The sequence below is a fragment of the Heteronotia binoei genome, chromosome 5, assembly GCF_032191835.1.
Source record: "Heteronotia binoei isolate CCM8104 ecotype False Entrance Well chromosome 5, APGP_CSIRO_Hbin_v1, whole genome shotgun sequence".
NCBI classification, from domain to species: domain Eukaryota; kingdom Metazoa; phylum Chordata; class Lepidosauria; order Squamata; family Gekkonidae; genus Heteronotia; species Heteronotia binoei.
The window spans coordinates 74,578,859-74,592,221 of NC_083227.1; the positions used below are offsets into that span (position 1 = coordinate 74,578,859).

A 13,363-nucleotide genomic window follows, 5' to 3' on the forward strand; every position below is an offset into this window, starting at 1 on the left:
CACAACAGGGTCCATTAGAAGTCAGCCTTCACCTTTACTGAGCAAAAAGAACATAAGAACATAGAAGAGCCCTGCTGGATCTGACAAGTGCTCCTGTCTCACACAGTGGCCAACAATGTCCTCTGGAAGGGCCAACAGCAGAGCATAGAAGCCAAGGCCTTCCTCTGTTGTTGCCTCCTGGCTGTGGTACTCAGAGGCTTACTTCATCTGAATGTGGAGGTTCCCTTTTGTCATCATAGCTGGTAGCCATGCACAAACATATTCTCCACATGAATCCGTCTAATCCCCTTTTAAAGCCATCTATGCCTGTAGGCATCAATACATCTTCTAGTGTAGGAGTGGCCAAATTTGCTTAACATAAGAGCTGCTTAGAATAAATGTCAGATGTCTGAGAGCTGCAAGACAGGAAGGAAGGAAGGAAGGAAGGAAGGAAGGAAGGAAGGAAGGAAGGAAGGAAGGAAGGAAGGAAGGAAGGAAGGAAAGAAGGAAGGCAAATAGATCTGAGAGGGAGGGAGAAGTAGAAAGAGAGCAACTTTAACTTTAAATGCATTCTCAAAGCTGGCTGGCTGGCTTGGCTTTGAAAAGTGATTTAAAGAGAGAAATGCCTTCTCCAAGCCGGCTGATGGGGCAGTGGGGGCTTCGAGAGCCACACAATATGTGTGAAAGAAGCACATGTGGCTCCCGAGCTGCAGTTTGGCCACCCCTGCTCTAGTGAATTCCATATTTTAATCACTTTCTGTGTAAAGAAATATTTCCCTTTTCCACCCTGAATTTACTGCCTATCAACTTAGTTGAGTTCTAGTATTTTAGAGGTTCAGTCAACTCTTCGCACCCCATGCATAATTTTATAAACCTCTATCATGTCCCCCCTTAGTTATCACATTTTAAAATGTAAAAGTCTCAAACCCTTCAGTCTTTCCTCATAGGGAAGGTGCTCCAATCCCTTCATCATTTTAGTTGTCCTCTTCTGTACTTTTTAAAATTTTCAATCCCTTTCCTAATAATCCCCAACACAGTTTGCCTTTATCACCACTGCAGCACACTGGTTTGACACTTTCATTGAGCTATCAACTGTGACCCCAAGATCTTTTTTATCTCTCAGTTCCAGAAAGTTCAGACCCTATTAGCCCATAATTGAAGTTGGGTTTTTTTCTTCCAATGTACACCATCTTACAGTTATCAGCATTGAACTTCATCTACCACAGTGCTACCTGATTTGTGGAGATCCTCCTGGATCTCTTCACAGTCATCCTTGGTTGTCACTATCCTGAATAATTTTCTGTCATCTGCAAACTTGGCCACTGTGTTGCTCACCCATAGTTCCAGATCATTTATGAAAACATTAAATAGCATTAGCCCCAGTACAGATCCTTTTGGGTCCCTGCTGCTTACTTCCTTCTGTAGTGAGAACTGTTCATGTATTCGTACTTTTTGTTTCTTGTCATTTAACTGATTTTCAAATCCATAAGAGAACCTGTCCTCTTATCGCATGATTGCTAAGTTACTCAGGAGAAAGAGAGAAATAGCAGTGCCTGTTCCATTGGACCAAGATCTGCTTCTCTTTTCTTTCTTCCAGTATTGAATTGTGTTCAATGTTACCCCTGCATCCCATGAACCTCTATTTCAAACTGTCCAGAATGCTAGATAAATATCCTCTTTGGCTGCAGGGTTCTTTGAAGAAATGATGTGATTATATGTTATACTTATTGTGGTGTTAGCTGCCATATGTGTGTGTTTTTTGGGGGGAGGGCAGAATAGTGGGATATACTGAACTATTGTAGACTTCTGCTAAGATGGCCCACTCAATATGATTAAAGAGTGATCTAGTAAAAGCTCATCAGGGAGATCTTTCTTGGCTTCCTGTAGATACCGTAGTTGGAATTCTGGGGTGATGTATCTCAGATGCTTATTTGAGGTTGTCACTTGGAATTCACTGGCAAACTTGGTTCTGGGAGATCTACTGAAGAAGTGGAATATACTATTATTTGACCAGTTATATCCTTGAGCCCTGTGTTTCTGCTTTTCTAACATGGAATCTGTCTGTCTTGTCTTCAGAAAGTGATGATGAGTATAGTGATGATGATGACATCAGCTGGAAAGTCCGCAGGTCTGCTGCCAAGTGCCTCGAGGCTATTGTCAGTACTCGGCATGATCTTCTCCAGGAGTTCTACAAAACCCTCTCACCAGCTTTAATAAACAGATTCAAGGAAAGAGAGGAGAATGTGAAGGCGGACATTTTCTGTGCTTATATATCTTTGCTGAAGCAAACACTGCCCATTCAGAGCTGGCTTCATGCTTCAGCTGAAGGAAGTAAGGAGGACATACCTCTCACCATGCTTCAGAACCAGGTGAGTGGTAGAACAATGAACCTCTTTTTCCATGGGGTTGGCTCCACATAGCAGATTGGTGGCTTTAACAAAAATATGGCTGGTCTGAAAGATAATTTGCTAAAAAGTATCAGGCCATCTTGAATTTGCATTAGGGTTGCTGGCTTTAGTTTAAGTGGAACTCAAGTGCCTTTAAGGTTTCTCTAGCAATGACTGGTTCCATTTATGACAGGCAAAGGAAGAGACTAGAAGCAGCAATAGTAGGGCACCTTTCTGTGGTGGAATTTTTGCAGATGTCCTTAGGATGAGTGTTAACTATAACCTTTTTCAGCTGGGTGGCTAGCAGTGACGCCAAAGCATTCAACTGAAGGGGCTTTTTTGTTTTTGTATCTTATGGAAATGAGATGCACTGCAAGAAAGTTGATGCAATGAGAAAGGAAGTCCTTGCTAGCCACTATGTATTGGATTGTATTACGTTATAAAACAGTGTAGTTATTCTACTGCTGTAACATCACCAGCAGCAAAAAGATATGGGAAGATTTATACAGTTTTCCTGTAATTCTTTAATGATTGCTTGTTCTCAGCTATTTGTTCTTGCATGTTAAATCAAGATACTATTGGACAGGTGTGTATTTCCTAGCAATGTGGTGTGAATGGCTATTAAGAGTCTACAAACTGGGTTGATAAATTTGGAGTTTAAGACATGATACACTGATTCTAATTGTGCATCCAGGACTAAGAAAGACATAACTTCAAATTTTAAAAAAGCCAATGGGTTGGATTTGAATCCTACCTATTCTTTCACCGGTGAGAGAAAGGCCCCTTTGACACCACCCCCCGCAAAAGCAGTGCTGGGGCTTGGACCCTAATGGACAAAAGCCACATGGAAACGGGGCTGTAAGTGAGGAAGGGCATTATGCGAGATTATATGGAACAAGTGGTAGGATCCAGCTCCTGGGGTGTGTATTTGGGGACATAACCATTCTTTGGCATGGTTGCAATGTGGATGGGTGGGCCGCATGACCCTTCCAAAACTGAGAAATAGCTCTTGCTCACCTGGAGTTCTAGGCACTTCTTCCAGAAGTATTTTTTAAAAGTAGGACTTGAACTCATGAAGTTCTTTGTCTTATTCTGAAAAGAATAAAACTCCATATATTTATCCTTTAAAAAAAAGAAAAGAAAAAGGCCTTGCCGCATTTATGTAGCTTACACTGATAAAAATAATGATGAAACAACACCCACCTATAATCCTGTGTAATAGAGACCATTCGCTGGTCGGGTCACATTCACTTTACCTACTAAATGATTTAATGCCCAGCTTGTGGCTGGGATCACTCATTCTTCTCACCTCGTTTTAGGTTACCAATGAGTTGCTTTCTCACCTTACAGGTTCCAAACATCATCAAGGCTTTGCACAAACAGCTCAAAGAGAAGAGTGTTAAGTCAAGGCAGGGATGCTTCACTCTCTTGACTGAGTTGGCTAACGTTCTCCCTGGTTGCCTGGCAGATCACATACCTGCACTGGTGCCTGGTAAATCTTGTCTGTTGGCAGGGTGGGAAGCTTTCAGTGTTAGCCACTTTACTTGGGCTTTCATATATCTAAATAATAAGGCAGCAGTTTCTTCCCTGCTTGTCATGCTTTTAAAAAAAATCAGGATACTTCTTTATGTACAAAGTTAATCCGGTCATTGTCTCAGGATACTCTGCTATTGGTTTTGTTAAGCCTATTTGATACCTTTTAAAATACATTTGAAGCTCACAAGTTTGTGGTGGAATGAGTCTGGCTTGCACATCCAGGGCCTTGTTTAACTTTGCAGTGCTGTAGAATAACAAAGAATGGTGAAAGATACTAAGGTGCTAAGTTACCTTTGTCACTCCCTCAAACTGTGTTTCTAAACGTCTTATGGTTGAGGTGGGGTGTTAAAATTAGAGGTACACATTCCTGACATACTCCAAAAACATTGGCACATTCAAAGGAGTGACTCTAGAAGAGATGCAGGACTTTTTCTGAGCAAAGGAAATTTTGCCAAGTCTCTGCACCAGGTGATTGGATCATTTTGTACCAAACCAGATAAGAGGTTGGGAATTCCCAGGACCTTTTCTCTCTTAAATTGCTGGGTATGGGATGCTGATTCGAGTTTAGGATTATGGGAAAGGGTTTTTTAAGCCTCTCCACTCAATATTTTCCCAATTAAAAATTACCATACGGGGCTGCCATTATACATTAATTATGTTAACCCAGTGAGAAAACTATGGGGTTATTTTGAATATGAAAACCAGCAGGGGGAAGGTTTAAACCTCCTAGTTCCCATGCTGTGGTTCCAGTCTGAATCAAGGCCCCATGTGACAGCTATTTGAAGGGGGGGGGTGCGATGCTGGGAGCATGGAAGTTGGAATTCCCAGTATGCCATCTGATTGGGCACTCTGTCACTTCCAGACCTGTGGAGTTATAACAGAACCATCAGTCTTCAGAGGAAGCACTTAGTTTGGGAATAACTGCCTGAAACTAATTAGCATCTAATTAGCAATTTGTTCATGGCTGTGACTCAATGGCACAGTAATCTGTGTGGCATGCAGAAGGTCCCAGGTTCAATCCCTGGCATTGCTAGTCAGAAAGATCTGGTAGTGGGTGATGTGAAAGATGGCAGCCTGAGACTCTGGAGAGCTGTAGCTAATACTAATCTTGATGAGCTAATTGTCTTTATTTGTGTCAATAACCTAACTGAACTTGGAATGTATATTTTACTACCTACAAGATAATATGAAAAGTAATAGATGTCCAATAATAAAGAGTTTGTAACAAAATGGTGGCAAGTTGCAGAATTGGTTAAACTTTTATATTCCATCTACTCTAATGGCCATCTTGAAATACAAGGTTAAATCTCTTGTTATATATTTGTTTCCTTGCTTTTCTATCTTCCCAGGGATGTTTCTTGGCTTGCAAAACATGCTTCAGAGAGCACTGTAAACAACCTAATTACTGTATTGCATTTTTACAGCTCTCTAGCAGTGCAGTTTTACAGTTGTAAAATTCTTATACCATGACTTCTAGGATAATATAATGGCCAATATATTTCTGTAACCTATTTTCTGCGCTTGGTTGTATAACACTATGTTTGAAGTTGTAACAGTTGTGTGCCACAGATCAAAAGCCCTAATAAATACATAGAAGTGGCAAAAATATGTAATATTGTATACATAGTAATGATGAAACCAGTGTTGTAGTCCAAATAGGTTAGTTATGACCCTGACCTGGATAGCCCAGGCAAGCCCAATCTCATCAGATCTCAGAAGCTAATCAGGGCCAACCTTGGCAAGTACTTAGATGGGAGACCTCCTTGGAATACCAGCAGTCAAGAGGCAGAGGCAGGCTGCATCAAGCCATTTCTCTGAATATCCTCCATGCCCCAGTAGGGGTTGCCAGAAGTTGCCATGACTTCTGGGCATTCATGTACACACACAAATACAAAAAAACAAACAAATAGTTCTGAAGTTTGAAACTTAAAATTTAAATGATGAATACAATTTTACCCCAACAGAAATGAGAACTATGGTATTTTATAAATACCTTAACATTATAATGAAGGGGATGAAAGGGAAAATATTCTTTGTCCTATAGATTATGTACTGTATGATTGTCTTTGACAAACATAATTAGGTAGCATAACCTTCCCCCCTCCTTTTTTTCCCCTGTGCCTCCACAGATTCCTTAAAATAAAAAGGGTGGAGGAGCCCTAACTAAGACCATAAACATTCCAGGGTTTCAGTTCCACCCCTTTGCAGATTATTAGAACCAAGAATCAATTTATAATTTTAATAGGCAGTTGGAATTCTGGATGCTTCAGAGAATTGGAAAGCATGACATAAAAATAAGAACTTGGGGGGAGGCAATCTATTGAATATTCTGGGTGTGAATTATGACACATTCACACTAATATTACTGTGAGTGGTTCATCTTTATACGTACTGGTGAGGTGTCAGTGGAATTTTGTACATTTGTAGATTTTAAAAAAGACTAGCCACCCGAAATAGACAGATAACAGTGTGCATTTTGTACTGCCTCTTGCTGATCTTACATAAGGGCAGGTGATGGCTCCCAGCTGGAGTTATGTGGTAAGAGAGCACAAAACCTTCAGGGATTTAAAAGCTAAGGTCCCAAAAGTGTTTGGTTGAGGTGGAGAAAGGGAGGAATGGTGTTGATGGGGGTGTCATGGACACTATCAAGTTAGGATTCAATGCGATGTGTATTACTAGACACAAAATGACGCTAACTATTGGTTTCTTTCCCCCTAAACAGGTATTGTTTTCTCCTTGACTGATAAATCCAGCTCTTCCAACATGAAGATAGATACACTGTCATTTCTTCATGTTGTTCTTTGCAATCACCCCCGGGAAGTGTTCCATCCCCATGTCAGGGCACTGCTCCCACCAGTTGTCCTTTGTATAGGAGATCCCTTTTACAAAATCACTTCAGAAGCTCTGCTCGTTACTCAGCAGCTTGTGAAAGTTATTCGGCCCTTGGATGTGCCTTGTACGTTTGATGCCAAGCCTTATGTACGAGATCTGTTTTCTCCAACGCTGAAGAGGCTAAAAGCTGCTGATATTGATCAGGAGGTGAAGGAACGGGCTATCTCTTGCATGGGGCAGATTGTTTGCAGTCTTGGAGACTATTTGAGCAATGATCTTCAGCCAACCTTGAAGATTTTTCTTGAGAGGCTAAAGAATGAAATCACTAGACTGACCACAGTCAAAGCACTGAGTTTAATTGCTAGTTCTCCACTCAAAATAGACTTAAGGCCTATTCTAGCAGAAGGATTCCCCATTCTGGCTTCCTTCTTGCGCAAGAATCAGCGTGCTTTAAAGCTGAGTACTTTGGCCGTTTTGGACATTTTGATCAAGAACTACAGTGATAGCCTCAAACCAGCCATGATTGAATGTGTTCTGATGGAGCTTCCAGATTTAATTAGCGAGAACGATATGCATGTTTCTCAAGTGGCTATCACGTTTCTCACTACCTTGGCGAAGGTTTATCCCTCTTCATTGTCCAAGATTAGTGGTACGGTCCTCTCGGAGCTTTTCCAGCTTGTTTACTCTCCACTGATGCAAGGGGGAGCCCTCAATGCCATTGTGGACTTCTTTCAAGCGCTGGTTGTTACCAAGACAGTCAACATGAGTTATACAGAACTAATGAAACGACTGACTAGTCCTATATACTCCTCCAGCCCAGGTGGGGCATCGGTAACTTTACATAAACAGGCCTATCACTCTGTTGCAAAATGCGTTGCAGCCCTTTCATCTGTATGCCCAAAAGAAGTGCCAGGGGTTGTAAACCAGTTCATTCAGGATGTGAAGAATCCCAAGTCAAGTGCTGCAGTTAAAATGTTGGCTTTCCTTTCACTGGCAGAAATAGGGCGCAGCATGAACCTCAGTGCACAGAAGGAACTCAAACCTGTGATACTGGATGCGTTTTCCTCACCCAGTGAAGAGGTGAAATCGGCAGCTTCCTATGCACTGGGAAACATCAGTGTCGGCAATCTTAAAGAATACCTTCCCTTCATGCTCAAAGAGATTGGAGGCCAGCCTAAGAGGCAGTACTTACTGCTTCACTCACTGAAGGAAGTCATCAGCTCCTCCCCAGGAGACAGTCTGAAACCCTATGTGGAGGACATTTGGGCCCTGCTTTTCAAACACTGCGAATGCACAGAGGAAGGGACACGCAATGTGGTGGCAGAATGCTTGGGGAAACTAACTGTGGTGAATCCTTCTCAGTTGCTGCCAAGGCTGAAAAAACAACTGTCTTCAGGTAATAGAGAAGCTGGAACTACAATTATAGAATAGTTAGAGATTCTGTCTATATAAAAAATCCCCATTGTTCAACCTCTGAGGTCTGGGCACTGCCTTGGCTTTTGTGTGAAAGCTCATGAAAGAGTTGGTGGAACACATCCTTTTCCATTCCTCAGCAGCTTGTCCAGGAGTGTACTGGGAAGTGAAGAAGGTCAAACTGAGTTGCCACTGCTGTGTCCTACAAGCCAGCCCTTTAAGGCCATTCAGCTCAGCTTTGCCATCAATTGGCATTGGCTCACCCACATCATCATTCCCCCAAATGGGATGCGGTGCAGTAGAAGACAGTTGGCAAGCTCACACATACTGCCATGGCTTATGAGGGGTGTGTGCCAAGTGGCCCCAGAGTTGCTGGCTCTGCTTGTTCCTGGCCACCAGTGGATCTCTACAACAGTGACCCACTGTAAGTTGTATGGCCAGCCCTGCCTGCCATATGTTCCAGGAATTTTCTCTATGGTTCTGGAGGCCCTCATTAACAGAAAATACCAAGGGATACCAGCCTGAGGAGGGGACATTCAGTGAAATCCTCTCCTCTCAGAAGAGGAAGAGTCGATTTCATCTTTCTCCCCTCCACAGTAGCCCCTTGTAGTATGGTCCACTTTGCTAACTAGAGTCTCCAGAACCACAGGGCAGACTTTTGAGACAAAAGGCTGCTGGGGAAGAGGAAGGTAGGGATGGATCCACTACAACCCACTAGTTGTGAGTCTTTGTGCTATCCTACCCTTCTATGTTTTTTACCACCATAAAGAACAAAAGTTATTCTGCATGTATTATTATGTATTACTTATAAAGCGCTTAGAGTTTCATAAGTAATTGCTTTTAGCATATCCTCTTCCTTCCCATTTTTTTAGAATGGGTTTTAAATGGATTTTAATTAGGTTTTGATAGCATTGTCTTAGTGCCAAAGCCCCACTTACTGGAAGGAGGGGCAGCCAGATTGTGCAGTAAGTAATGATATCAGCACAACTGGCTATTGATTGGTTTCACTTTTGCTTTCCCATACATCTTCTGTGTATATTTGGAGGGGCAAAGCCAAGGCAGCGATATCGGAAAGTGAAGTGAGGAATCCTCTCAATGAAAGAAGAGTAAAACTGAGATAAGCAGTTATGGGGAAGAATGTGCCAGTATTAGGAAGCTGTATGGACAAAATGTGATTACTTTGAAGAGTGTAATCTGACTTTGTGGTTGTACATAAAGCAGCAAATTCTTTCTGTGTCCTCCCCAAACAGATCTCAAACAGCATATACCTCAAGATAAAACAGTGCACCTTTTATTCAGCCTTATTAATATTTCCCTAATCAAATTGTGTTTAATACCATGGGGCACTTCTAGCTTTCACCACTAGACTGCCTATGCCATAGAATATGTTTCCAGCCACATAGGGTTTGCTGTTGTAGACACATTATGTGAGTGTATAACTCTGGGGTGCACTGGGTTCCCTTTGTATTCTTTACAGTTTAGAAACCTAAACCCATCCCCAACTGCATGCTATCACATCCTCTCCCCAACTGGACATTATCAAGTCCTCTTCTTGTGTATGCATTTCCATGAAGATTTACAATCAGACATGAGTTTCCCAGTGGGAATTCAATTCCCAGGCATGTGGAGGATCAATTTGGATTGTGACCATGGTGCGGATGCTTATGCTTTTCCAGGATGCTGTTTTCCTAACCTGAAATGCCCCCCAGGGTGGGAATTGGATCCATTGGGGAAATTTGTGTGTACCCCATCATTACCCATGGAGTCCACTATGCTCACACCATTTTAAAAGGTTCGCCTTGACTTTATTTCTATTTTAAATTTGCAGTGTTTCCAAAAGCAGCATAAATGGTTAATTTCTTTGGCATGTTAAATGGAAAGTACCAAATGAAAACACTGTAGTTTGCTGTTCAGAAACTTCAGTGAGGAGACTAGTAGTGCTGTCTTGTGTAAAATGTACTGTTAATTTCTCCAGCAAGCAGCAAAGAAACACCTGTAACATGCGATGACTACTGCACAATGTTTGCTTGTCTTGGCTTGCATCTTTTTGCTGTTGTAATGTGAAGGGAACGGTGGAAATCAGAACAATAATGGAAGCAAAATGGAGTCTGTTGCAAATTAACATGGATGTCTTTTCTTAGGCCAATGATTTCCCCCTACGTTTTCATTGTAGGTTCCCCTTATGCTCGAAGCACTGTAGTAACTGCAATCAAATTCACCATTTCAGATCAGCCACAGCCTATTGATCCACTTCTTAAAGGATGCATAGGTAAGCTTGGTTTGTTATAGAAATTAGAAAACTATTAGCTTTAATACTTAAAAAAAAAATTCAAACTTATTTATCTATTGGGGGGCGTTATTCTAAATATTAGCAGTATGTCGGATTTTGTTTCCTGAGCTTCCTATTGCATAACTTTCACTACTCAGAAAGTGAAACCTCGGGCACTCTCCAGGCCTGATCCCCCCCCCCCATCCTCTGCCAGTGACCTCCACAGGACCTTCTCTATTGTGGATTGTCCTGTCAATTTGGTGTGACTAAAGTTGCCTCAACTAAGGACACAAATTGCATGTTAAGCAGCTAAAAGCAGTGGGGTTCTGGGATTGGTCTCTGGTTCCCCCTCCCTGCCCCCTTGGCTGAAAGTCAACGGTACTGGTTAATCCAACTATATCAAGCCATATAGTGGGAAGGCTGATATTGTAGAGGGACTGAATCCACTTGTCCTAGATAGTTATGTTGACTTTTTCAGAGCAGGTTAAGAGCTTGGGGGTGATCATGGACCCTGCCTTGCCTTGCTCTTTGAAAACCAGGCTGGCAGTGTGACCAGGAGCATCTTCTATCAGCTGCACTTGATTTGGGCAGTTTCAGCTGGTCCAAAATGCTGCAGCCTAGCTGTTGTCAGGGGCTAGCCACCAGGAACATAGGTTGCCAATTTTGAAACAGCTACACTGGTTGCCAGTATGTTTCCAAGTTCAATTCAAGGTGTTGGTTATGACTTCTAAAGCCCTTCAGCCTGGGACTGATGTATTGGAAGGACCATTTCCTTCCATATGTCCCTGTGAGTCAACTATGGTAATCAGACAGCCATTTGTTGGCTATCCCGCCACATAGGATGGTTTGTCTGGCATCGACCAGAGCCTAGGCCTTTTCCATTGTGACTCTGTGGAATAGGCTTCCTGAAGAGGTCAGCAGCCCTTACCCCTAGACATTTTCAGGAGGTAGTGCAGGGTCTGTATGTTTGCCAAAGTTTTGATGGGCTTTAAATGGCAGACATCTTTGAAAGGGGAAGGGATTTTTGCTATTTTATCTTCGTTTTGCCCCTGGCGATGTTTTAATTGTTATTTAATTATTCTCTTGAACCAAGAGGAAGGCAGGATATAAATGTTTTAATAAAATAATAAATAAATGATATACTGCCTTTAAAAGAATCCTTGCTTTTGTGCTATTGTTATGCAGGTGACTTTCTAAAAATGCTACAGGATTCTGATCTGAATGTTCGGCGTGTTGCTTTAGCCATGTTTAATTCTGCTGCTCACAACAAACCTTCTCTAATCCGTGACCAGCTCAGCACAGTCCTTCCCCACTTATACAATGAAACTAAGATTCGAAGAGAACTCATACGGGAGGTATGGACCTAAACCAGGGCTTTCTTTGTAGAAAAAAGACCAGCAGGAACTATTTTGCATATTAGACCACACCCCCTGACATCACCAGAGCCCCATGGTGCAGAGTGTTAAAGTGGCAGTACTGCAGTCCTAAGCTCTGCTCACGATCTGAGTTTGATCCTCGGTGGTAGCTGGGTTTTCAGGTAGCCGGCTCAAGGTTGACTCAACCTTTCATCCTTCCAAGGTTGGTAAAATGAGTACCCAGCTTGCTGGGGGGGAAAGTGTAAATGACTGGGGAAGGCAATGGCAAACCACCCCGTAAAAAGTCTGCTGTGAAAACGTTGTGAAAGCAACGTTATCCCAGAGTCGGAAACGACTGGTGCTTGCACAGGAGACCTTTCCTTTCCTGACATCACCAGTGTTTCACACAGGGGTTTTTTGTAGAAAAAGTCCAGCAGGAGCTGATTTGCATTTTAGGTCACACCCCTGATGCCAAGCCAGCTGGAACTGTGTTCCTGTGCATTCCTGCTCAAAAAAAGCCCTGACGTAAACTATTTCCATATTTTCCCCCTCCTAGAGGGAAATGTGGCACAAATGGATGTTGTCACTGTTCGGTATTAGTTATATACTCTGACCATAATGTGTGTGGTTTGCTTCCTCTCCATTCCATGGATTGATGCGGATTAGTACCAAAGAAATGGAGACCATCCATAAGTATTTTGTATGTATTCAGTACACAATCAAAATCAGGGATGATGGTGGCAGACTAATTTCACTGGCTTTTTTCCTTTTTCTAAAGTGGGAAGTGTTTGACTTCTGTTACCAGTCATGAGTCCTCTTCATCTTGAAATAATACAGAGTAATATGATATGTCCATTTGAGTTAAAACTGTTAGCTTTCCCTCATATTGTAAAATACTTTGTAATGATAATACATTCATCTCAAGAGTGACCACTGAGACACAGACATAAAGGGATGTAAAGCAGGGAAGTGCCAACACTTGTTTTCACAGGGTGAGTGGATAGGTCTTGACAGTAAATGCAAACTTTGCGTGTTAGAACCTGACTACTAGGTCTGTTCATTTAACCACATATAGATTCTTTCAGTGATTTTTGAAAAAGAATGCAAGACTGTTCGTGTACAGTAGTACTCATTGTCCTAGTGGCATCTTAAGTGGTAGTCTGTGTTCAGTACAAGGACCTTGAATGCATCCAGAGATAGAGAGCTCTGCATTGTGCGTATTGTCCATGGAGGCCAGATTAGATGCATTACAAGAAAGTTCTGACATGTATCATCAGGCTCTTAACACTCTTTGAATAGCCAACTATATTCCTGTTTCCCCTTTTAGGTAGAAATGGGGCCATTCAAGCACACAGTGGATGATGGCCTTGATGTGAGGAAAGCTGCCTTTGAGTGCATGTACACACTTCTGGAAAGCTGTCTTGACCGACTGGATATTTACGAGTACTTGAATCATGTGGAAGATGGGCTGAAAGATCATTATGATATCAGGGTAACTCTTTTGTTTTATCTGCACTGCTGACCCTGTAATTTCATTACTTGGTAATGGACTTTTGAAGTGGTTTGCGCGATTGCCCTGAGCCTCATGCAGT

At 42.2% G+C, this 13,363-nt stretch overlaps 1 protein-coding gene across 1 annotated transcript in view; it reads left to right on the forward strand.

Moving 5' to 3' along the window:
• LOC132572500 (cullin-associated NEDD8-dissociated protein 1-like) overlaps window positions 1-13,363 on the forward strand; it is a 34,871-nt gene that overhangs the window by 17,221 nt on the left and 4,287 nt on the right. Inside the window, exons 8-13 of the mRNA XM_060239617.1 lie at window positions 2,056-2,348; window positions 3,717-3,858; window positions 6,625-8,130; window positions 10,321-10,416; window positions 11,602-11,771; window positions 13,099-13,263. Coding sequence (XP_060095600.1) covers window positions 2,056-2,348; window positions 3,717-3,858; window positions 6,625-8,130; window positions 10,321-10,416; window positions 11,602-11,771; window positions 13,099-13,263 — 2,372 coding nt within the window. The remainder of the gene's footprint in view (window positions 1-2,055; window positions 2,349-3,716; window positions 3,859-6,624; window positions 8,131-10,320; window positions 10,417-11,601; window positions 11,772-13,098; window positions 13,264-13,363) is intronic.